This window comes from Littorina saxatilis, linkage group LG12, assembly GCF_037325665.1.
Source record: "Littorina saxatilis isolate snail1 linkage group LG12, US_GU_Lsax_2.0, whole genome shotgun sequence".
NCBI classification, from domain to species: Eukaryota; Metazoa; Mollusca; class Gastropoda; order Littorinimorpha; family Littorinidae; genus Littorina; species Littorina saxatilis.
In genome coordinates, this window is record NC_090256.1 from 83,735,366 (window position 1) to 83,761,376 (window position 26,011).

General features: G+C 44.8%; 1 protein-coding gene and 1 non-coding gene across 3 annotated transcripts in view; both read left to right on the top strand.

The window, feature by feature from the left end:
• The first annotated feature begins 2,231 nt into the window (after positions 1-2,231).
• Positions 2,232-26,011, top strand: part of LOC138982996 (eukaryotic translation initiation factor 2-alpha kinase 3-like) — a 387,290-nt gene continuing 363,510 nt past the window's right edge. For both annotated transcript variants that reach the window (XR_011461032.1, XM_070356385.1), the window contains exons 1-16: positions 2,232-2,594; positions 3,676-3,805; positions 4,893-5,090; positions 5,440-5,570; positions 6,124-6,254; positions 6,851-6,972; positions 7,583-7,727; positions 8,534-8,683; positions 9,948-10,079; positions 11,189-11,303; positions 19,492-19,591; positions 19,934-20,157; positions 20,499-20,654; positions 22,245-23,217; positions 23,702-23,875; positions 25,761-25,925. Coding sequence is in view for 1 of the 2 variants with exons in the window: in XM_070356385.1 (XP_070212486.1) it covers positions 2,368-2,594; positions 3,676-3,805; positions 4,893-5,090; positions 5,440-5,570; positions 6,124-6,254; positions 6,851-6,972; positions 7,583-7,727; positions 8,534-8,683; positions 9,948-10,079; positions 11,189-11,303; positions 19,492-19,591; positions 19,934-20,157; positions 20,499-20,654; positions 22,245-23,217; positions 23,702-23,875; positions 25,761-25,925 (3,273 nt within the window). In the remaining variant the exon portion in view is untranslated. The remainder of the gene's footprint in view (positions 2,595-3,675; positions 3,806-4,892; positions 5,091-5,439; positions 5,571-6,123; positions 6,255-6,850; positions 6,973-7,582; positions 7,728-8,533; positions 8,684-9,947; positions 10,080-11,188; positions 11,304-19,491; positions 19,592-19,933; positions 20,158-20,498; positions 20,655-22,244; positions 23,218-23,701; positions 23,876-25,760; positions 25,926-26,011) is intronic.
• LOC138983359 (5S ribosomal RNA) lies at positions 12,318-12,436 on the top strand. The gene has a single exon (XR_011461097.1). It is a non-coding gene; the product is annotated as a 5S ribosomal RNA (ribosomal RNA).

A 26,011-nucleotide genomic window follows, 5' to 3' on the forward strand; every position in this document is an offset into this window, starting at 1 on the left:
AAAAGAAGTTAAAGCAGAGTGTGGACAGTTTGTAGTCAATGCGGGCTTGAATAGGTAACCAGTGCAGTGTGTGAAGAAGTGGTGTTGCGTGATCTCGTTTTCGTGCTTTCAGAATGAGGCGTGCTGCCGAGTTTTGGACTTTTTGTAGTTTATGCAGGAGGTACAGAGGACAGCCAGAGAGAAGAGAGTTGCAGTAGTCAAGTTTAGAAAGAACAAAGGCACAGACAAGAGTGTTCGTTGTTTGAGAGGAGAGTGTGTGGCGAATGGTGCTGATCTTACGAAGCTCAAAATAAGCTGCTCTACAGACTAAAGATATATGTTTGTTAAGGGTCATGTCAGATGAAAGGGTGAATCCAAGGTTTCTAGCTGATTGTGAGAAAAGAATGTCGGTGTTGCCTATTTGAACAGAAACAGGTTGGGGAGAGGGAAATGTAGTGTTCTTCTTTTTTGCACAGTAAGACTTCAGTCTTATCATCATTCAGCTTAAGTTTGTTATCGACCATCCAAGATTTAACATCAGTGATGCATGTCTGAATGGTCTGGATGGCGGAATGTGTCTCTGCAGGGGGACTGGGTTTATACAGCTGGGTGTCATCAGCAAAAGACTGAATGGTTTTGAATCCGTGTGGAGAGGGGCTTAGTGTACATGATAAAAAGGATGGTACCGAGTACTGAACCTTGAGGAACACCGAAAGAAAGTGGGGCTGGACTGAGCAGACATCTGGCCATCGACAAGCACAGCCTGAGTATTGCCAATGAGATAGGACCCAAGCCATGCTAGCGGTGGACCGGAGATGCCGTACAGCGTCTGAAGTCTATGGAGAAGCGTGACATGGTCAATTGTGTCGAACGCTGCAGAAAGGTCAAGTAGGGTAAGCACTGACACATCACCACCATCCAGAGCAGACAGAATGTCACTGATTACTTTAAGTAGGGCTGTTTCAGTACAGTGAGAAGGGCGATAAGCGGACTGAGAGTGCGAGATCAAATCAGTCATGGGTGTTCAAATATGACAATAGCTGCTTCAAAATTACCTTTTCAAAAACTTTGGACAAGAATGATAAATTAGATACAGGACGATAGTTCTTCAAAATATTGACATCAAGACTAGGTTTTTTGAGAAGTGGTTTGACAAGTGCAGCTTTGAACAATGATGGAAAAACACCAGATAACAGGCAATCATTGTATACGTGTATAATGCATTATTTAGTATACTATGGCAATCCGTATATAATGAATTATATACATATATAATGCATTATATACTAAATAATGCATTATTTAGTATATAATGCATTATATAGTAAATAATGGATTTTTTTTATTATATAATGCATGCCTTTGTTTAGTAAATAAAAAATGTATTTAATTACAACAATCACATTTTTTACTTTTGTGTAAATAATGCATTATTTAGCTAAATAAGCATTATTTAGCTAAATAATGAATAATTTAGCTAAATAATTCATTATTTAGATCAGCACGAAAAAACGTAATTTTCTTTACAAACGGATTGCCATAGTTACTGATTTCAGTGCAGAGACATGACCTGAAGTTGTGACTTGTGTGAAACCGCAACCGGCAGTGATCGGTGCTTCTGCGTTGAAAATGTTCTAACACAAGAGAAGATAAGATATTAAATATTATACGTTATTTGTATTTTTGACCAAAATATGATCGAGACAGTCAGTGTTCCTCCGAGACCGCGCTGTTTTGAAGGTGTTTGGCTAGTCAGTCAAGTTGATTCTTGAAATAGTTCATGGTCACAGTCACCCTCAATAATGACAATATATAGGCAAAGAATTTCACAACAGGCTTCTAGAATACATATCGGACTGGCTTTGAATAGATCAAGTTTTGGGATACGTGTAGTAATATTATTGGTATGACGAAAATAGTTTTGGAACGGGAAAGAGCAAGGGAAGCAACTCGTGTAATACTTTCGTTTCTATCGGCAAGTTGCAGAAGCGTTTTCTGTCGTTTAGTATCCAAGTACGTCACTAATAGCATTAATTACAAATGGGTAAACGATGTGAAACTAATCACAACTATGACAGTACCCTGCAACTGAGGTTTGTGAATTTGAGGGTCAGAGCCAGTTTCACCACAAGACAAGTCCCGAATGTTCGAGCAAAAGATGCGTCCGAACTATTTTTAGCATAACGGTTTTCCGATGACTGCACCGGAAGTGGTGAGGTGGATGCACACGTTTCTCACGTCGCCACTTCCGGTGGTGTGCACCAATCGCCTGGTGCCAAACTTCACAGACTCGCTTGTAAACACAACATACACTGATGACAAAAACTTGATGAGGCTGATGCAAGTTTTTACAAACTTAGCAAGTGATGCCCAAGATCTCCATCTACAATGGGCAGGAACCGGAGAAGGGGATGGGCGTCGAGGCTGGTGCGTGTGATCGCTTCTCTGGCGGCCATATGTGTAAGCTGCGCAGGTGGAACCACGGCATTGCCAGGCGAGAGAGAGGCGGCTGCGACGAGTACCATTCCTGGACTTGACTCAGCATCGTCTGTGTGGGGTGCTGCTCCCAACGCACCTGCACCCGCATGTCCGTCTTCGGGAAATAGCCCTGACCAGTGAGTGCATGGTGGAGGATTTGATTTGCGGACAGCTGACACGACGGACAGTGACAGTTACATTGAAAATGATACAAGAAAAGTTGCAAACACACGTTCACTCGCACACACGCACGCACACAGATTGACATATTCACACACACACACACACACACACACACACACTATGCTGTTTCTTTCTATTATGTATGTGAATGCGCCCCAATTCCTGTCTGCCTTTCAATTTTTCACACTTATAATTTACATATCTACATATAATGTATATCTGACTTTGCCTACGACACAGTGAAAGTGGGTGTTGGCTTGTTCATCCAATCATAAGTCTTTATCAACCCTGTCTCTTAATCTTGCAGTTTTAATAGCAGCAAAGTTTGTTGGAAGAAGTGATTTTCGGAAAGGTAGAAATACTTCCCTATATATTCATTAAAACTCCTTGACACACACACACCCCACACCCCACACCCCCCTCCCCTCTTTGATGTGGACACTAATAACCCCTGCAGGGAGGTTTGACTCCTTGCACCAGTCTTCAAGTTCTTCTATTCTAGACATGATCTCACAAGTTAAACACAAAATAATTTCACACGTAAAACACAAAAAAACATAGCCGACGCGCGCACTTCAATGCTTCTGCCGCTTGCTATTGAGCGTACATGCACTGGCACTCTCTTGCCACAATCGTTTGGCGCCAAACCTCTACTACAACACCCCCCTCCCTCCTTCCTTCTATGCCCCGCCCACATCCGCTATCTCCACACCTCCTTCTCGATTTTTGTCCAGTCCTAAATACCATCGCCTCACCTTCAGTTACTCTAAAACTGACACTTTAAGTTGGAGATGTGTTGTTTAATTGCTTCAAGAGAAGAACAGAAAAAAGTGTTCAAAAGTCATACATTTTCCGGTGCACCAAATCTCCTTGAACTTCTGGCATATTTCCAGGGAAAAACTATTTCAGCTCTATAGAACTATACCATGCTTGATCATTGAAAAAGTTGTACACATGATGTATGTATTTTTGTAAAAAGTAAAAGTTTGGTTTAAGAAATGTGTAAGTGATGTTTCTGCTTCAACTATTCGACAGCTTCCTGCTTATGGTGAGCACCATTGATGGAGCAGTGTCAGCGCTGGACATGAGGGACAAGGGTCAGATCCTGTGGTCAGTCAAACCTGATGACCGCCCTCTTCTCTCCTCCAGTATCAGTAACATTCAGGTCAGTTTTGTTTCCTTTGAATACTTTAATGTTGGTGTACACATTTGTGCGCAGGGTCTGTTGCGAGCAATACAACTACAAGTACAATTGGCACTGTCTGTTACAACCACCCAAAGGACTGACCAAAATTGTGACCCTCCACCACGAAATGAGTCGCATGTCACCTCGCGCGGTTCTGCGCTAGGCTTAATATAAGTCCGGGGAGTGTCTGGTAACGGTGTGAGGGTCACCTTAGTCACAGGCTTATAACTCAAACAGTTTTTGCTCTTTTCTAAAACGGTTTTCACCACTGGATAGAGCATAAAAAACTCTTTAGGAAAATGTACAAATATGAAAATCATGCAAAGGTGACATGCGACTCATATCGTGGTGGAGGGTCACAAATTGGTGGTTATTGACACTTAATGACATGTGGTTGCTGGTGAAATGTACATGTATCAATAGAAGAAAAACATCGTTTGGGGCGTGGGATCCTTCGGAGTGGTTGTTGTGGGTAAGCGGTCACTTTAGAGAGGTGATCGATCGCAAAGGCAGATTCGACTGAACTTTTCTTTTTCCTCGTTGACCAGGAGCCAGGATAGCTCAGTAAGTAGAGCTTGGATCTCAGAATCCAGAGGTGATTGGTTTGAATCCTGGTCTACCGAATTCCCTAGACCCTTTGGTTGCTTTTACCTTCATTGAAGGCTCAGGCAAAAATGTGGTAAAGAACAGATCAAAACTACTCTGCCCTCCCCCCCCCCCCCCCCCACCACCACCACCAAAACCAACAAAAACACAATTCACTGGATAGGTCAGTTAAATATTTTTGATGGTGCAAGGCAAAAAAACATTTATTTAATTTTTGGGCTAGCCTTAATCCATCATCTCACTCCCATTATTTTAAATACAGGGATCAGAAAAAATTCAAAAAAGAACCATTGGTTTAGATAGTTTTCTCTTTTCCCTTGTAAGTGGTCTTTTCGATGTTACTGCCATCCTCTGCAAACCACAGAAAATAGTTGCCTGATATGTATTACATTTTGAATAATTTTGCATGATGTGGACAGTCCACAGACAAAGTCGTAACAGGTTCCTGATCTGATTGCAGGTGACAAAGGATGGCGTACCAACCAGACTGATTCCGTCACTGGATGGTGGTTTGTATGAATTCAATGGAGAGGAAGTGAAGGAGATGCCCATGACTGCAGAAACTCTCCTGTCTTCATCCATACGGCTCAGTGACAACTATGTCATGGTTGGGGGCAAAGATGTCGGCAGCTATGGAATTGATCTGGAAACCGGACAGGTGAGATCGTGCTGATGTTTTCTTTCATGAAACATGCAGAAACACACACATGCGTGCGCATACAGTTTCACATGCTACTAACACACACACCTGGCAGGGAATGGCTCAGCTGTAGCACGCTTACTTTGAAACAAGTTCGATTTATTTCCCAGGGTCAACTTTGTGCGGACTCTCCTCAGTGTCCAAACATCCCCTTGTGAGTGCATATGCACAATAAAGACCCAAAGTTCACAGCTAAAGTATCCGTGCTTAGAAAACCGAAATACACGCATGCAGGGTGGTAAAAAAACCTGAAAAAAGGGTAGTGGCTTACTGAACCTTCAAAGTAAATAAAAGGCTCATTTTTCAGATGCTGTACAAGTGCACAACAGCAGGTTGTTCAGAGACTAGTGAAGCAGGTAACGGCAATGGAGATATGATGGTCATTACACGCAACTTGAAGACTGTCAGGGCCGTTGATGTCAATTCAGGAAGTGAAAAGTGAGTCTTTAAAGAAATTGTGCTAGAAAAATACATTGATTTTACTGTCAGGCGTTTCTGATGGAGTTCTAGTGTTCAAATGTCTTCTCCTTTCGTTTTTGCGTTTAATTATATGTTTATTTCTCGTCTCCTTCTGTTTATTTGTTCCTCTGCTTGCTGCTCTCCAGGAGCTGCTAGTCTATTAGATTTGATGTCTTTTCTTTGTATGAGGCGGGGGTACACACAGGTAGCAAGGTAAATCTTCAGTTTTTGTTGTTGTCTGTATCCACTTTGAATAGTACTTGTATAACAGTAATTAAACATTATGGGTTTGTCATTTGTAAGCGTTTTGTAAATTTGTTTGAGCTTGCTTGTGAAGGTTGTTTAAGATTTATAAAGCACTGACAACAGGAAATGAAATGTTAATTTTGGTGTCTGTGCGTGTGCGTAATTTATTGCATTTAATGCATGCTGGAGCATAATTCTTGTTATAGTTTTTTTGTTTTACAAATCGGTGCCCTTGCTATTATTATTATAAATCTGTGATCTTATCTGCTAAGGCTATGTGTTGCAGGTGGAATTTTAGTGTGGGGCAGCATGATTTGCTGTTCGTAGAGTCCAAGAAAGAAAAGCCTGGACTCGAGCAGGGAGATACTTTGGAGTTTAGTGATGAAGATGTCACTCTTGTCAACTGTACTCCGTCAGGTACTGAGCATGATGCATGCTTTTTATGTTACTTAAATAGTGAAATTTGCAATGTGTAGTTCATGAAGAAATTCCATTGTTACTTCTGCATGTTAAATATATCTTTCAGATTAAACGCTGTTGCTTTGAAGTTTTCATGCAAGAATGGCCTGTTTTGTTCCTTCTGGTGCTGTCCTCATGCAGATGAAATGTGTGTGCTTTTTGTGGACAATGGGCTGAGCGTTGATGCAGCTACAAAGTTGTTTTATGATCATTTTGTTCAGTTTTGCATGGCGCTGTTCTTGATTAGTAGAGAGGAGCCAGGAATTAAAGTACTGTAGGGTTAATGAGAGAATCAAAAAAGTGATTGACTTTTGGGTGACAGAAAGAAAGAAGAGAGTTGGGAATTGGTAGAGGTGAGTGGCGTGGAACAAAATGGTTTTCTCATTATGTGCAAATTGCAATACGTAGTAATTCATGAACTCAAAAGTGTGCCATTCCTCTCAGTTGTTTTCTGAGAGAAAAAAATGGCAGGGTGGTGAAAAACGGTCATACATCTGATCTTCATATTTGGATGACATTCACCTTGTCTGTACCACTCTTGGTTGTACTTGCAGATGATGAAACACGGAGACTGGATGAAGAGGAGCTGAAGCAAATGATCAAGGTTCTGGTGTCTGACGGCCAGGTCTTTGGGTTAAAACGAGAGGACCCCTCACAGATCTCATGGTCAACTAAGGTTAGTGAAACCGACTCCGACCACCAAGAAAGTTGCTAGAATGGCCAAATGTGCGAAAATTACCATGAAAGAGTCTGCAATTTTCGTAACTTTATGGCCACCTTTCCCCAACCGTGAAAAAAATGGCAGCAACATTTCCAATTGACAGAAGTGTCAGTGTTTTGCTCAAGCGTAACAATATCCCTGGACCCCCCCTCCGCCCCCCCTTCCTCATACCTTGCCTTAGTGCCTGAAATATATGTGACTGTTTCCTCTGAAAAGTTGGTCTAGACAGTGTATGTTTTTTCAAGTACATGTTTATGTTTGTGCATCTTGGTTACAAGGTGATTTTGATACTTAATTGAAATTAACTTTGCGTCAGTGTTTTTGTAGAAGTCATGTGGAGTTTGTTAAAACTTTCAGAGCAAAATCAGGTTTGATTGTTGTGATTGACAAAGTAGGGATGGTTTTATTACAGAAACAAAAACCTACAGTTCACATATAAACCATTATTATTTACGGCCTAGTTGAAGTGTGTGTGTGCGTGCGTGCATGTTATTATGTCTGTCTGATTGGCTATCACATATCTATCTGTGTGTTGCTGATCCAGGTTTTGTGCTTGACGTTTCAGTTCAGCAGCCCTGTAGCCAAGGCGTGGATTTTGCACCATGGCAAGCTGGAGGTGGTCAGCCTGTTTGACACCAAGATTGTGCCAGCTCTGTCTTCAGGAGGCCAGCCACATCACTTTTTCAGGGGAGATCCTCTTCTCTATGTTGGTAAGCTCTCACCAATGTGTTTATGTATCTCTCTGGATTCCCACTAGTTGTTGATCGTGGGATTACATCACAGAAGCCGATTTCAGCTGGTGGGTTGTGTGCGCAATGCCATCGAAAAGGGCCTTTTCATACACTGTCATAACTTTATGCTTTTAACACTTTCTACCCCACCTATGTTGACCAAGTTTTTTTTTAGCTGAGACCAGCTGTGCTGCAGTAGGTCACTCAGAATTGTAGTAACTGTGTATCAACACGATGGAATGCAGGCGTTAGATCGACGTTACAGGAAGCGACTGAAGTGACTGTGTGTATGGATATATCTGTACCAGGTCAGATAGAGCCATATGAGTGTGTACGTACTTGGGAGACAATGAGTTAAGTTCAATATTTTGAATTCCCTCTGTGAACAAGGCTGCCTTTCTGAACGAGAACCAATTTTAACTTTTGTCTTTTAGCCTGAAAAGTTAGAAACCTGTTCATCCTTGAACAAGCTCATGACAGATTGACAGAAATGCGCTTTTAGAGATCTGAAAGACTCAGTGGGGAAGGTTGTTTGTACCACACACAAAAGTTAGATGATCAGAATTGACTCAACGTGTCTTTGTTATAGTCTACATGGCACCAGTGTTCAAGCGTGTTGAAAACTATTGACTGTCACATATGTGACAGCTTTGAGCTCCAGTATTAAAAATGGGTATGGTCTTTTTGAAGTGGTAAACTTGGTGAAAATGTTTTTTCAGTTGTTTAAGTGGTAACCAGCTATATTTCTGCAGTTCACTGAAAATTCTTGCATTCATTGGTTTCAGGAACCCATCAGAGGCAGGTATACGTGCAAACACAGGAAGCAGGCCCTGATAGCTGTAAGCAAGATGTGCCATGGTCTCGCAGTCAGAATGCCCGTCTGGATGAAATTGACAGTATGCCTCGTGTCTCATGGCGGCCATACATCATGAGAAGTAGGCACTTTTGCAATGTTCAATTTGTTGCTGTAGTTAGTTTGAAAACCAGTAGTTGAGGATATGGGGCTTATTTTGTAAGTACTGTCTTTTCAGTATGGAATATAATGAAATAACAAACAAAGGAAAAAAGCACAAACAGGAAGTAAGAGAAAAAATCAAATACTTTCTCAAATGTATTTGATGTATTTTTTATGTGACCATTTACCTCTTGAGATGTGAAATTCAAACTTTGGGTTGAAAATAACAAGTTCTCATTTAATTTGATGCAAAGACCTGAAGGAAAGAAGAAGGCTGATTGAAAAAGGAAAGTTTACTTCTTTTATTGCGTACAAAAATAACACATTGAATGTGTGTGTTGGGCATTCTCTGCGATAAATATACATGGGGAACCCCCTTTCATGACCCCAAATTTACGTTCACCCCTTTTAAGATGTTGCTTTTTCACATTTTTGTTCATCACCTCTGTTAATTTATCTCCGTTTTAAGACCCAAATTTTAAGATTATAAGACAGATTTTTAAGACGCAGATTTTTTGTAGTCAGAAAAGGGGGGTTTGCCGATTTTTTGTAGTCAGAAAAGGGGGATTGCCGATTTTTTGTAGTCAGAAAAGGGGGGTTGCCGATTTTTTTTAGTCAGAAAAGGGGGGTTGCAGATTTTTTTTAGTCAGAAAAGGGGGGTTGCAGATTTTTTTTAGTCAGAAAAGGGGGGTTGCCGATTTTTTGTAGTCAGAAAAGGGGGGTTGCCGATTTTTTGTAGTCAGAAAAGGGGGATTGCAGATTTTTTGTAGTCAGAAAAGGGGGATTGCAGATTTGTTGTAGTCAGAAAAGGGGGGTTGCCGATTTTTTGTAGTCAGAAAAGGGGGATTGCAGATTTTTTGTAGTCAGAAAAGGGGGATTGCAGATTTTTTGTAGTCAGAAAAGGGGGGTTGCCGATTTTTTGTAGTCAGAAAAGGGGGGTTTGCCGATTTTTTGTAGTCAGAAAAGGGGGATTGCCGATTTTTTGTAGTCGGAAAAAGGGGGTTGCCGATTTTTTGTAGTCAGAAAAGGGGGGTTGCCGATTTTTTGTAGTCAGAAAAGGGGGGTTGCCGATTTTTTGTAGTCAGAAAAGGGGGGTTGCCGATTTTTTGTAGTCAGAAAAGGGGGGTTGCAGATTTTTTTTAGTCAGAAAAGGGGGGTTGCAGATTTTTTTTAGTCAGAAAAGGGGGGTTCCATTGTATGAAAAAGGAAGTAACTTGAGCAACTCATTTTCCGATCTTTTGCAGACAAGGACCAAACTCCTATCTTTGGAGGAAACATCCCTCCTGAGGTGCCCTTGCTAGGTCAGCAACATAATAATGCAGACGAGAGAGACTCTGACACAGCCCTCACTGTCTGGAATGAGGACTATCCGTTTGGTAAGATTATGCATATTTTTGTGTGTAATTAGCCTCTTTCTGTGTAAAATCTGAAACAGACAGACTTTTAAGGTTAAAAGAAACCACCAAGAATTGAAAGATAAAAAAGGTTATTGATTGGAACGTTTAATCGTAGACAAGACACAAAAATCACATGCACATTTTCTAAATGTCAACCAAAAACGAATGTATTTTGTAATGTCTATATATATGGATGTGTGCTTGTATCGTTAATGGTGTAACTGCATTATCAGCGTGGTACTATTTTCAGGAGGAACCTAGCTTTTTTTTCTTTTTCTCTTTTCCACAAATAGCATAATTATTACAAAGTACAGAAAAAAATGTGCTTGTTCTTCTAATTAATGTACATCAAGATATATTTATTATACTTGTTTAGCAGGTTATGTTGAGCATGTCTGGGGTTTGGAAATGTATTTAGTGTCTCTGTTTATGTGTGTGGTGATTGCTCACTTCAAAAAGAAACAAGTTTGTGAATTCCCTACCAGTAATACAGACAAGCGTAAAGAGGTGAACCATAGGTTAAACAAAGTATGGCGAAAAGCAGTAACAAAAGCACCCGCGGATACATTTTACAGAAAAAGACAAACGACGAACAAATAACCACAACAACAAAAGACAAAAAAAGAAGATAACAACAACAAACATTTCTCTATTTCTCCCTAAAATATTACTTGAGTTGCAATGTGCTTTTACATTTGACCAAAAAACACCAAAGAAGAAGAAAGACAACAGGCGAAAAGAAAACCTTCTAACTTGGGTAATAGAAAAAAAGTCCTCGGTGAAAAAAGTGGCTATATTGCTTCCACTCTGAAACGAACTGCACATAACGTCCATCTATTATGCGTTGATATTTTTCTGCCTTTTCTGCTTTTAGAATGTTGAACTACCCTGAGCAATTAGGAAGTCATACTACAAAGTAGTGATTCATTAAATGTTAAAGGTCACTTCTACAATGGAATATCTCTTCAGACCTTGGAAAAACTGTGAACATAAAGCCAAAATGGTTGAATGGTTTATTAGTACATGTATTACCAAGGTGAGTCTATCTACCATAGCTTTTTATTATCTCGGGTTTGTTTTTGTTTCAGACATGGGTTATTACCTGTATCCTTATCAGTCGGAAAAGAAACAACCAGCGGGGGGATGGCAAGCACCCCCAGACGGTATCTTGGACGTCCTGCCAGCTTCCCTGTGGGTGTGGTGGTAAGTAGATCTTAACTTAAACAGTCAATATAACACTTACCTCGACAGTACTATTCTTGCACATTATCTATTATAGGCCGAAAAAAAATTGGACAAAACGCTGAGTGGGTACAATTATCTCCCATAACCATGCGCCACCGTGGATCCCAAGCACTGTCCGAGTGCTTCCCCCTTACAGGATGTAGGTGGCGCGTCCTCTTTCTTTTTTCGCGCGTGTCAGACGGCTGTGTTTCTGCTACGCTCCCGGATTATTTTGGACTAAGAGGCTTCTTTTCTGTGTGGACTATCACCTGTTGGATTATTGTGTGTTATTCCACTTCTGGCTTGAGGCTACGTTGTGTTTCCTTCAACTTGTGCCTCCGTTTTTGTGTGGCGGACTCGGCGTGCCTCCCGTCCTACTTCGTGGTGACCGGTCGTCTGCTTCTCGTTTCGCCGCATTCACTTGAGTATTGACCTAAATTTTCTTTGAATTTTGTTAATTCTCGGTCTTTAAGGGTACGTACAGGGCGAGGTAGGATGTCTCGTCCTGTTTTGGGCTCTGGTTCTACGGAACCAGAGTCTGCCGGGGGCAACCCTTCTCCGGGCGCCCAGCGTCATGTTTTGCGCACGGAGAAGGGGACCTTTCGGCGCTCCGACTCTCCCTCCCCAAACGCTTTGCGTTTGCGGCGAGGGAGGGCGGAGAAAGCCTGTTTGAGCAAGCTCAATGCGAGCTTGCTCAAACAGGCTGGGCTTGAGCCTGGGACTTCGGGCGGGGCTGCGCCGTCGAAGGTTCGGGGAAGGTCGAGGGGAAAGAAAAAGCTTCTTTCTCCTTCTCCTTCAGTGGAACAGGCTTCCCCCCCTTCGACGCCGTTGTCCGGCCCTCAGTCTCAGGCTTCAGCTCCTCCCGGTTTCGAGCCTGGGGGGAAGGTTTCCTTCTCCTCCCTGGCTCGAATCCGGGGGCAGGTCGATTCCCAACCCTCTTTGGGGGTTGGTGAATCCGATCTAGGGGCTACTGGAGAGACTCAGGTTTTGACAGCCAACGGCCATACCACGTTGAAAGCACCGGTTCTCGTCCGATCACCGAAGTTAAGCAACGTCGGGCCCGGTTAGTACTTGGATGGGTGACCGCCTGGGAACACCGGGTGCAGTTGGCATTAAAATCTTCCTTTTCCGGTGCCTCTCCTGTGCCCTCCTCGGTTTCCACCGCTGTGGAAGCCAGGAGGGACATGGGTCCTCCTCTGAACTCCCTCGCTGGGTCGTCTACTGCTGTTTCGACAGTAGTTTCGGACTCATGGGGGGGGAGATCGGAGGAGATGACGGGGTCTCTGAATTCCCTCCCCGCTGGGGTTGGGATGCGAATTGACCCCGTTCAGGGCGGTCCTGTGGGGGCAGGGGTTTCAGGCTTCGTGCCTACGACCACTGCTACTACGGTTCCCTCTGACGTCCGTGTGACTGGTGGCTGTCCCTCTTGAAACGCTCCGGCCGACTAGTTACTGGACGTGGAGGTGTTCGACAGAACGTGGTACTTCTGTCGAATGGTCAGGGCGACGGGAACATCGTTTCTGTTGCTCAGACCGACACCTCCGACCGGACCATCTTGACCCCACGCCATTCTTTAGCGTCTGGTGTTCGGGTGACGGATGGTCCGGACCAAGGGTCCGGAATGTTCCAGGCTTACGGGTCGGGATCGAACCGGACCCACGGGTCCCGACTGGACTTGACCTTCGGGTTTGGTCCGAACGGGACCCATGGTACGGGACAGGACCCCCGGACCTACGGGTCCGGATGGTACGGTACCGGACCAGTGGTCCGGTCGGGACCGGACCACTCGACCACCTCTGTTGGTCCGGGTGGTCTGGCACCGAACCGGACCATGCCGGACCACCGGACCTACGGGTCCGGATGGTACGGTATGTCCACGTCCGGACCGAGCCACCCGAACACTTCTGTGGGTACGGATGGTTCGGTACCGAACGGGACCTCCGGATGCTACGGGACCGGACCGAACCTACGGGTTCGGATGGTCCGGTACCGGACCACCCGACCACCTCTGTTGGTCCGGATGGTCTGGCACCGAACCGGACCATACCGGACTTACGGGTCCGGATGGTACGGTGTGTCCACGTCCGGACCGAACCACCCGAACACTTCTGTGGGTACGGATGGTTCGGTGCCGAACGGGACCTCCGGATGGTACGGGACCGGACCACCGGACCGGAACACCGGACCACCCTACCGGATCGGTCCGGACCACCCGACCACCTCTGTTGGTCCGGATGGTCTGGCACCGAACCGGACCACCGGACCTACAGGTCCGGATGGTACGGTATGTCCACGTCCGGACCGAGCCACCCGAACACTTCTGTGGGTACGGATGGTTCGGTGCCGAACGGGACCTCCGGATGGTCCGGTACCGGACCGGTGGTCCGGTCCGGACCGGACCTCCCGACCACCTCTGTTGGTCCGGATGGTCTGGCACCGAACCGGACCATACCGGACCACCGGACTTACGGGTCCGGATGGTACGGTATGTCCACGTCCGGACCGAACCACCCGAACACTTCTGTGGGTACGGATGGTTCGGTGCCGAACGGGACCTCCGGATGGTACGGGACCGGACCACCGGACCGGACCACCCTACCGGACCGGATCGGTCCGGTCCACCCGACCACCTCTGTTGGTCCGGATGGTCTGGCACCGAACCGGACCACCGGACCTACGGGTCCGGATGGTACGGTATGTCCACGTCCGGACCGAACCACCCGAACACTTCTGTGGGTACCGATGATTCGGTGCCGAACGGGACCTCCGGATGGTACCGGACCTACGGGCCGGATTTTCCGGTGCCGGATCACCCGACCACCTCTGTTGGTCTGGATGGTCTGGCACCGAACCGGACCATACCGGACCACCGGACCTACGGGTCCGGATGGTACGGTATGTCCACGTCCGGACCTAACCACCCGAACACTTCTGTGGGTACGGATGGTTCGGTGCCGAACGGGACCTCCGGATGGTACGGGACCGTACCGGACCACCGGACCGGATCAGCACCCCCGACCGGACCGGACCATTTCTTTTCTGATCAGACTCGATGGGTTCCTGTTCAGTCTATAAATGGCGGGGGTTCGTTGGCTGGGCTGACCCAACAGTCGCAGGGTTTTTGTTTTTCTCCCCCTTCGGCTGCTGGAGACGTTTCGTCTTTGGGGCAGGGGTCTTCGCGGCCTCTTGCTTCTGTGGGCGTTTCTTCACAGCCTGCTTCATCGCTTTCGGCTCTTCCCCCTCAAGCTCCCTACACTCCTGCTTTTGAGGAGTTGTCGGGAAGTGAAGAGGAGAGTGAGTCGGAGGACGATAGGGAGGAGGATCAGGGTCGCCCTGAGGTTAACACTGATCCTCTACTCTTGCCGGTTTCTGATGGAACTTCCGAAGCTATGCTTCGTACTTTCCAACAGTACATGACAGACATCACGCGGCGTCTTGACGCCACGGATGCCTCTCTTAAGCGTCTGTCGTCTAGTGTTGACACACAGGACGTGGACCCGGGGTCTGAGGACGAGAGGCAGGAGGCTCGCCCTCGCACAGCTAGAAGGACGTTTGAACAGTTTCAGGACGGCCTTCCCTGAGACGCCCTCTTCGGCCCGGGCGCGGGAGGCACACGCCGCGTCTGCCGGCGGCTCGTTTTATGAACGATCCGGCCGCCGGCAATTCACGTTCCACCCTAGTCTTAGTGCTACGGTGGAAGCGGCAGCACATCGCCTGAGGAGTACAGATTCACGTGCAAACGCGACCTATGTTCCTTGGGAGGACGTGGGTTCAGTGCCGTGCTTTCCTTCGGGAGGCGCACCTCCACTGTTTCCTCGTGTCCAATCTGTTTCGTCCCTCCCTTTTTCCTTTGACTCTCGAACTCTCCCTTTCCAGACTTTGAGTGTTTAGGGTGGGGCTGACGGTGATGTGTTCGTTGGGGAGGTGCCTTCGGTCAAGAAGGTGGAACTGAGCTCTGCTTCGTTCCACAATCTTGAGGCCACCGTTTCTTCCACAGTCGAGGCCCAATCACAGGCCTTGACATGGATGAGCACGCTGTCCACACTGTTGAACCCTCCCGATCGGGCAGAGTCCGATTCCACTCGGGTCCTTGACACGGTTCGAGTGGATCGGGCTTTGCATGCCGTGCGTGACGTCTGCGGCAGAATTGGCCATTGGAACACGGGTCCACTTGTTGGCCCTGTTCCGTGATCATTTTCTGGCTACTTCTATAGTGCCTCCGGATATGAGGAAGAGTCTGAGGAACACGTTTCCTCAGCCTTCTTCCCTCTTTCATCCGGACACTGTTCGTTCTGTGGTGGAGTCCACACGCCAGAGGAACACTGATTCTCTGATGGTTGGCCTCGCTGCTTCGGCGACGGCGGCGGGGAGTAAGAGAAGTGCTACAGTCACCTCCAGCTCCCAGCCTCAGAAGAAGAAGAAGCCAGTTTCACTGCCTCCTTCTTCCTCCTCTCAGGCGCCTGTCGCGTTCCCAAGCAAGACGAAGGGTGCTCAGACAGGTAAGGTGAAGCAGCACCACCAGGGGGGGTGGTCGCAAGCCTGCGCCTGCCCGCCAGCAGAATTTTCAGTGAGTCCCGGCCCTACGTTGACGCCCTCTCAAGTTGCCCCTCTTTCGTCCGTCGGTTCCCTTTTCGGGCCCGCTGCATGTGGGGCAGACTGGTCTCCAACCAGTTTTTCTTGAGGGTGGTGTGGTCGGGGTTTTCTCTACCGCTGTCGTCACAACCTCCATTGTCCGCTCTACCATTGACGTTCCCCCCTCCTCGAGACCCTGCCAGATGGCAGGCTCTTCAGGACGAGGTGAACTTGTTGGTCGAGAAGGCGGTCTACCCCCTTTCTCAGCCTTCTCCGGGGTTCTGCTCCCGCCTGTTCACCGTCCCCAAAAAGGACGGCCGGTTCAGGCCGGTGTTGGACCTCTCCACCTTGAACTTGTACCTTCACAGGTGCAAGTTCAAGATGGAAACCCCTTCGTCGGTCCGGTTGGCCATCCGGCCAAACGATTGGGCCATGTCTGGGACCTCCAGGATGCTTACTTCCACATCCTGGTGGCCCCGGGGTACCGACATCTGCTCCGGTTCGTTTGGGAGGGCACAGTGTTCGAGTTTCGGGCCCTCCCATTCGGCCTGTCCTTGGCCCCTCTGATTTTCAACGGGGACAACAACACCACATGCTTAGCTTACCTTCGCCACCAGGGGGGCACCAATTCTCGGTCCCTCTCCCTGTTGGCGGAGGAGATTCTGCTCTGGTGCCAGACCAATCAGGTCCGGATGTCAGTCCAGTTCGTTCCGGGGAAACTGAATGCCCTGGCCGACATTCTCAGTCGGGGCGATCAGGTTCTCTCCACAGAATGGACCATCGCTCACAACGTTCTACAGCGTCTGTGGGCAAGGTGGGACCGTCCTCTGATCGATCTGTTCGCAACTCGATTCAGCGCTCGGCTTCCCAGGTACGTCAGCCCCTTTCGAGACACGAATGCGTTCCACTTGGACGCATTCACTCTCTTGTGGAGGCTCCTCGATGCTTACGCCTATCCCCCGACATCTCTGATTCCGAGGGTGCTGGCAAATTTTCTGCAGGAACGACCAAGACTGATTTTGGTCGCGCCTTACTGGCCAACAGCTCCGTGGTTTCCAGATCTTCGCGGTCTCACCCACGTAGACCCTCTACCTCTGGATCTGGACGGGGGAGGTCTGCTCCAGCCTCGATCATGCCTCCCTCATCCACGTCCAGAGAGTCTGTGCTTGACCGCATGGCTCTTGTGCGCTCCAAACTGCTTGCACTAGGATTGCACAAGAGTTCAGTAGAGTTTTCCTTGAACGCTAGGAGGCGATCAACTAATCAGCTCTACGACTTACGCTGGAGAGCTTGGGCCACCTTCGCCTTGTCCAAGGGGATAAAGCCGCTTTATCCCTCAACACAGGACTTGGCCAACTTCCTGGTGGAAGTGTATCAAAAGAAGAGTCTTTCTTCTAAGACTCTTCTTGGATACAAATCTGCCATCACTTCCACGATTGCGGCCGCTACTGGTCGCAGACCTGAACACTTGATCAGGTCCTCCCTCATCGCTAATGTCCTTTCGGGTATTAGCAATGCAGCGGTGTCTAAACCTCGGGTTTCATTTCCCAAGGGGGATGTCTTCCTGGTCCTCAAACTCCTGCGTAGCAATGAGTTTGAACCCCTGGCAGGCATCAGTATGAAGTTGCTGATTTTTAAGACTAATTGTTCCTCATCGCTTTAGCCACTTGCCGTAGACTCAGTGGTATTCAAGCTTTGAGTGGCCTGGACTTTGACATTGAGTTCACCACACAGCAGTGGTTGCCAGCATGGTCACGTCAGTCTAAGGTATGTTTCTTGGGTATATTTTCTTTTACGGTAGTACTGTTCGAAAATTGCCTGGGTATCTTAATCCTTGGATTTAAGTGATTTTGATTAAGGAGTTTAATACTCTACATATCACCCTCACACCACTCTGGTATTCTGTGCAAGAATAGTACTGTCGAGGTAAGTGTTATATTGACTGTAAGGCTTCTTTTTAAGCCTACTGTCTATATGATACTTACCGAGACAGTACTATTAGAGTTTCCCTCCCGCCTCCCCTCTTGATATGTTATGGGCTTTTTGAGGGTCTGCAGCTCATAAAGAAAGAGGACGCGCCACCTACATCCTGTAAGGGGGAAGCACTCGGACAGTGCTTGGGATCCACGGTGGCGCATGGTTATGGGAGATAATTGTACCCACTCAGCGTTTTGTCCAATTTTTTTTCGGCCTATAATAGATAATGTGCAAGAATAGTACTGTCTCGGTAAGTATCATATAGACAGTAGGCTTAAAAAGAAGCCTTACAATCATCAGTATTGCTTTTTCCTGAATTTTCTCAATGTGAAGAACAGCTTGAGAAAACTTTACCAGTTACTTGGAGTTTTTGACTTTTTTGAAATTATTAATTTTTTTCTTACACTTTTTGGCTCACGTAAGTTTGTCTGTCTGTGCGTGCGTGCGTGCGTATGTATGTATGTATGTCTGTGGTAGAAACTTTAACATTTGACTGAACACCGAAATACTAATTTTACCTGGTTATTATTCAAGCAACAGCTTCAAAGTATTGAAGCAATGATCAACATTTTGTCGGCACGTATGTAGTTAAAGTGTGTATCCAAAGAAAATGGGTGGTGGGGGTTTTGGGGGGTAAAAACAGCTGACTGGTTTGTGTCGTGTGTGGTATGTAGACCAGGTCAGGGGTCAAGGTTAGGTCAGATCGCGTGAAGGATTGTGGTATAGATACAGTTATCACCGAGCTGCAGTTCGCCGATTCGGAGAAGACGATTTCACATTGTTCGGTTTCGTAGCTCCAGAAAAATAGATAAGGAAGATACCAAAGGAGATTTCCTACAGGTTAATCTGCACAGCGTGTTTCCAGTGTCTGCGCGAGGAAGCGCTGTCGAAAGCGCAGTGTCGATCTGGCCATCTGGCAGTCGTGTCCCCGTAAGTAGGCTACAGACAGACAGATCTAGATCTAGTGTCTCGCACTCTTGCACCGTGTCACCTATGCTTACTGTGTGTGTGTATGTGTGACGGAGTGATTGAGTTTGTGTTACTGTTTGTCGATTTCTTACGTGAGCCTTGAAGGCTTCACCTCTTGTTTTTAATTCTAATCAATGCATAAGAATGACACCTTTGTGTCTGGTGAACATCTGACATGTTTATTTCTGTTAACATGTGCGATCATGAGCTTGTTTTGAGATAATGTTGAGAATCAGATGTGCTTATTTTCTGTCTATGCTTCGACATCTAATATGCTTCCAAAACACAAATAATGTTTGTTTTCCCACCACCCTTTAAAGAATTTTGTTTTAAAAGTCAACAAAGAACTCACTAACATAGTATACAAGGAATTATCTTTGCAACCATTAGACAATTGTGAAATGTTTCGGGAACATCAGGGTACCATGTAAATATACTTCCCAGCCCTGTAACTGTTTTACTTTCATTTTGAGGAATCTTTCCTCGTATTTTTATCAATCCTTTAGGAGATTGAATTAATGTTCTTTAGATTACGGTGTCGTAATATGCTCAGTTGCTGTTATTGTTTTGCTGTATTAAAAGTGTTTATTTGTTAAATGCATTAAAGCCTGTCACACTCGATCTTTCATTCATACTGTTTTGTGTTCAGGAAAGAAGTGGTGGCCATCAGTCTTCTGACGTCTCTTTTTGTGCACATTATCTTGACTCGCTGCATCCATCGTCATCCTCGAATAATAGTGGTGACTGAGGTAAGACACTTTCTGATTAATTAAAAACTTGCAAAATAATATTCAAGAAGTTTCCTGAGCAGAAGATACTTTAAGTGTGTGGGTGACATGAAAGCTGGGCGTGTATGTGTGAGTGTTTGTTTGTGTGTGTTTTGCAAATGCATAAGCTTTGAACTGGTAGTGGTATCACAGGCTTTATGTACTTGTGAGAAATAGAACAAAATGTGGAGATTTTGTTTTTGTTAAAATTCAAGGGACTGGACTTATTCCAATGGTGCTGTATTTCTGCCTTTTGCAACTACAGTTCTTCTATGTGGTTTTGATCTACATGTATGTCTATAGAATCTGAAATTCACTTTGCAGAGCAATTCCCAGGGCCTGGAAACAAAAGAGAGCAGCGGATCACTGATGTCAAACAACAGCCTTCCAACATTAGAACAGTTACCAGCAGACTTCAAGTCTCGCTTTGCTGAGGAGTTTGAGTGTATGGAGCAGCTTGGAAAGGGGGGCTTTGGGATTGTTTTCCGTGCCAAGAACAAGGTGGATGAACAGGAGTATGCTGTGAAAAGGATTGCATTGCCAAACAGGTTAATATCTGTACTGGATATTTTGTATGTTTAAATAGTTTGCCAAACTGATTTTTGTGTGTGTTTATTTCTGATGGATGTAAAAAAAAACCAGCCTTGATTGTTGAGTCTTAACAGGAGAATCTTTGGCTACCATCACTTTTCTTTGAAAACAATTTCTATTTATTTTGCTTTTGTGTTTTAAACACAACAGTTCTTCATGCTGAAGCTTGTTGACTTTTATCAGATACTAGTCTTCATTACTTAGATATGTAGGTCAGAGGTGGTGATTTTTTTTCGCCTTCTGTAAGCTTTGTTACTGACATAGTTTGTACTCTTACCACAATTGTTACACGTTCCAGTGATGATGGTGCCATCAAGAAGAAAATGCTGCGCGAGGTTCGAACCCTGGCCATGTTGGATCACATTGGCATCGTGCGATACTTCCACTCCTGGATCGAGGACCCTCCCCTAGGCTGGCAGGAGGACAGGGACAAAGAGGTCTGGGATACTGTGGGGTAAGTGGAAATCGTAATCATTTTTTCCCAGTATCTGTCTCTGGTCGTGTGCTGTCTGTTCATTTCAGCGTGAAGAGTGATGGATGTCCATAAACAAAAATGGACTATCAATGTTTTTGTTAGCTTTTCACACATTTTTCATTTGGTGAAAGTATTGACAAACAAGGGAAATAACCTTCTCAGTTGGTGGCAGTGACTGAGTGAGAATGGTTATTTCCCTTTGACCATTAAGATGTCCCTCTATAAGTCCTTGTATAATTTTAGTCCACCAATAACTCCCTAACCGTGTGTTTGACTGGTCCCAATTTTTGTAAGGACCGTCTCAGGAATGTATAGAACCTGTTCACCAAGTTTGGTGACGATCGGTCCGTTCATTCTTGAGATCTATATGCGAACACAAACACACAAACACACAAACAAACACATCGACCGAAACCTATACACACCCCTATACCGGGGGTGTAAAAAGTTGTTTTAGGGAAAAAGAGTAAAGACGCAAAAGATAGGATAAGGGGAGATAATTGTTTGTTGCCATCTGCAAGTTGTCTACCTTTCACTACCTGATCACTCTCCGCAAACGCAAAAGAAAGTAAGTTTGGGAATTTTTATTAATTGTGCTTTTTGACTCACATGCGAAGCAAAAGTGAGTCTATGTACTCACCCGAGTCGTCCGTCCGTCCGGAAAACTTTAACGTTGGATATTTCTTGGACAATATTCAGTCTATCAGTACCAAATTTGGCAAGATGGTGTATGATGACAAGGCCCCAAAAAACATACATAGCATCTTGACCTTGCTTCAAGGTCAAGGTCGCAGGGGCCATAAATGTTGTCTAAAAAACAGCTATTTTTCACATTTTTCCCATTTTCTCTGAAGTTTTTGAGATTCAATACCTCACCTATATATGATATATAGGGCAAAGTAAGCCCCATCTTTTGATACCAGTTTGGTTTACCTTGCTTCAAGGTCAAGGTCACAGGAGCTCTTCAAAGTTGGATTGTATACATATTTTGAAGTGACCTTGACCCTGAACTATGGAAGATAACTGTTTCAAACTTAAAAATTATGTGGGGCACATGTTATGCTTTCATCATGAGACACATTTGGTCACATATGATCAAGGTCAAGGTCACTTTGACCCTTATGAAATGTGACCAAAATAAGGTAGTGAACCACTAAAAGTGACCATATCTCATGGTAGAAAGAGCCAATAAGCACCATTGTACTTCCTATGTCTTGAATTAACAGCTTTGTGTTGGATGACCTTGGATGACCTTGACCTTGGGTCAAGGTCACATGTATTTTGGTAGGAAAAATGTGTAAAGCAGTTCTTAGTGTATGATGTCATTGCTAGGTTTAGTTATTTGACCTTGACCCTGAAGGTCAAGGTCATGTAACGGTCAAGGTCAAGCATGTGAGTCGTATGGGCTTTGCCCTTCTTGTTAATTTTTTATTTAAGCATTTTTGGGTAATTATGTGGGGTTTTCCTTTGTAGATTGTTTTGATGGTTTTGCTTTGTGATTTCATTTTGGCTGTGATGAAGACATGATTATATTTTATTGACAAAAAAACCACCTTTTTATCTTTACAGAACTTGGGACTGTGCCACACCAACAGCAGACACCACTGTTGCCAGCATAGATGCTACACACACTTCTGTGTCCCCTGGCATTCCATTTGAACACCACAAGAAACTTGTGAAACAGCGATCTGTGCTGGACGAAATTATGCCCATAGGTGCAGGAGGCTTTGAGGACGACAGCCAGTTGTTCTCTAAAGGTCTAAAATCAAGTGGAAGTGGTGAATTCTCTGTACATTCCAACGTTGAAGTGTTTACTGATGAGAGTGGGTCTTTCAGTTTTGATGGAGACAAAAGGCAGCGAGTGATAGACTGTGAGGAGAGCAAAGACTCGTACAGTGTGAACGAGTATGAAAGCGATGAGTCAAGCGACATCAGAGACATTGCTGATGCAGAGTTCAGCACTGGTGGTAAAACAGAGGACGTGTCAAACAGTGGATGGTCTGACAGTGTCATTCCATTCAAACGTTATTCAACAGGAAAAAGCGAAAACTGTGATGAACATATGTCAAGCTCTAAGCCTGAAGATGAAGAAGATTCTGTGGTGTTTGAAGCCTCATATGGCGGTGAAAACAAAGACGAAAGCAAAGACGTGTCCATCCCTGCCGACCAATCATCATCAGTGGTGTTTGCGGACAGTAGTTACGGTGGTAGCGTTGGTGACAACGAAAGTGGGGACCACTTAAAAAACAATCATCGTCTCATAAAATTCACACTTTCTAGCCAGGGATACTCTGAACATTCTAAGAGTGAGGAGCAACAGGTGGAGAAAAAAAAGAAAGACAAGACAATGAAAGAGAAAAAGACTGTGCCAAAGCTGTACTTGTACCTGCAGATGCAGCTGTGCCGACTGGAAACTCTCAAAGACTGGCTAATAGATAACACTTTGAACAGAGAACGTGCAGTGATTCTGGACATCTTCGAGCAGATTGTCAGTGCTGTGGATTATGTTCATGCCAAAGGCCTTATTCACAGAGATCTCAAGGTAATTTTATGCGAGTGTTACTGAGTAAGCGAAGATGTGTTTTACAACATTGTGTGCCTGACCTGAGCTCAAATACTTTTTAAAGTGGCATGAAACATTAAATGCATTGTGCTTATGTTCAAGAACTGACTCAGATTTTATCATGATCATTATATGGATATACAACTTGCATTATAAATGTGGCAGGACCTTTTACAGACGCATGCTTTCTCATCGTTCATAAGGCCTTATGTTTTGGTGCTAATGCCTTTACATCCATATTTTTTTCTGGATGTTTTTTTTAAAACTTTCACTCACTTTATGTGGTTATTTTGGCTACCTTGAACTGCATCAACTTTAATATTACATGTAGTCCTTTCTTTTTTTCTTGTCTTCCAAAGTTGCCCGCTTCTTGTTATCACTTGCCTTCTATTCACAGTCCGAGAGGGTGCGTCATTATTCACAGACACAGAGGGTCATTTATTTGTGTTTATTTTGATTGCAGCCTTCCAACATCTTTTTTGCTCTGGACGGCATAGTGAAGGTGGGTGACTTTGGCCTGGTGACAGCGGCAGAGAACCAAGCAGAATTTGAGAGCACCGAGCATTCTCCTGACAAGAAAGCTTCAGCCAAACACACTGCAGAGGTGGGAACCCAGCTCTACATGAGTCCTGAACAGGTATGGCGTTTGTGGTTTGTTTATTGTTTCAATGCTTGTTATTCTCTCAGGTGCGAGGAGAAAGGTTGTGCATAACTCGCGCTTTATTACACGTCATGCATTAAGAGCGCTTACTTCCCTTTGGTTATCGAATTGTGACCCTCCACGACGGTATGAGTCGCATGTCACCTTTGCATGATTTTCATATTTTTACATTTCCCTAAAGAGTTTTTTATGCTCTGTCCAGTGGTGAAAACCGTTTTAGAAAAGAGCGAAAACTGTTTGAGTTATAAGCCTGTGACTAAGGTGACCCTCATACGGTTACAAGACACCCCCCGGACTTATATTAAGCCTAGCGCAGAACCGCGCGAGGTGACATGCGACTCATTTCGTGGTGGAGGGTCACAATTGTTTGTCTTTTTTTTTTGGGGGGGGGGGGGGGGGAGAGGAAGTTATGTCTACTTGTTGTCATCGAAGTCATAGAATTAGCGGCGATGTACTGACGGAGCGTCAGGATCTACAACAAAAGACAAGCATGTGTGTTGTCGTAACAGTCAAAGTAAAAGTAAGAAGTAAGAATGAGTACTTATCTCATGAAAGCAGGCTGTCTTCAACAGTTAAGGATTGTGCTAAGTGCTCATCAGAATACAGTGGAACCCCCCTTGTAGGAAAAAAAACCAAAAAAACATCTGAGAAAATCTGGTCTTAAAAAGTAGCAGACCTGTTTACCCTTACGATTTTGGCGTAATTTATTACGATTTTCTGCAAAAAATACGCCATTCCGCTATCCGTGTCAAGACTACGATTTTCATAAATAAAAAAAATGTTAAAAAAAAAAAAATTTCTTTTTTATATTTTTTTTATATCAATTCACATGTTTGGCATTGTTTTTTTCAATGGCAAAATGGGGTGAAAAAGCACAGGACTGACCAGAGATCATGTCTGTCTGATGAGACGCTGGAGAGCCTTATTCTTGTGGTGAAGTCTCGCCCTCACTCATTCGGCAAGCGCAAGTACAGTAGAGAAGCGCTTGACACACTGAAAAAGGCCTACTACGAGCAAAAGAAAAAGAATCAGTGATGCATGTACTTTTGATGTGATCTTCTTTGAAATTATGATGACTACAAAAACTGACTGATGTGTTTTGTTTGTGAATGATGGATATATGTGCATGATTGCGTTTCGCAGACACAGTTGTCATGTGCGTTGTAATTGGCGACGAATGCTGGATGATTACTATTTTTGTGCCAGGATTACTATTTTTGGGGCTGAGCATTACTTCAAAACACTTATGAGGGTAAACAGGTCTGAAGTAGGGAGTCTTAAAATAGAGGAAAATTAAGTCATTGTGAACTGGTAATCAGAAAAAGTATTGCTGTATAAAGGGGAAGGTCTTACATTTCAGGAAGTCTAACAAGGGAGGTTCCATTGTATATTTATTATCAAGAGATGCCTTGATTTAGAAATGTTCATTCATGTTATCAGGAGGGGTCACATATATCCACTCTCTTTCTCTCGCCTTGATTTAGAAATGTTCATTCATGTTATCAGGAGGGGTCACATATATCCACTCTCTTTCTATCGCCTTGATTTAGAAATGTTCATTCATGTTATCAGGAGGGGTCACATATATCCACTCTCTTTCTATCGCCTTGATTTAGAAATGTTCATTCATGTTATCAGGAGGGGTCACATATATCCACTCTCTTTCTATCGCCTTGATTTAGAAATGTTCATTCATGTTATCAGGAGGGGTCACATATATCCACTCTCTTTCTATCGCCTTGATTTAGAAATGTTCATTCATGTTATCAGGAGGGGTCACATATATCCACTCTTTCTATCGCCTGTTTTTACATCGAGATGTGAATTACACATTCACTTAGTTCTGGTATTGATATTACAGGTGCAGAAAAAGGCTTATGACCAAAAGGTGGACGTCTTCTCTCTGGGCTTGATATTCCTGGAGCTGCTGATGCCCTTTTCCACAGCCATGGAGCGTGTGAGCACTTTGCAGAATGCCCGAAAGGGCATCTTTCCTGAGAGGTTTTGCAGGGAATTGCCAGTGGAGGTAGGTTGATAGTATGTTGAAAATCATAATTGCTGTGAGCCAGATAGTGTGTGTGTGTGTGTGTGTGTGTGTGTGTGTGTGTGTGT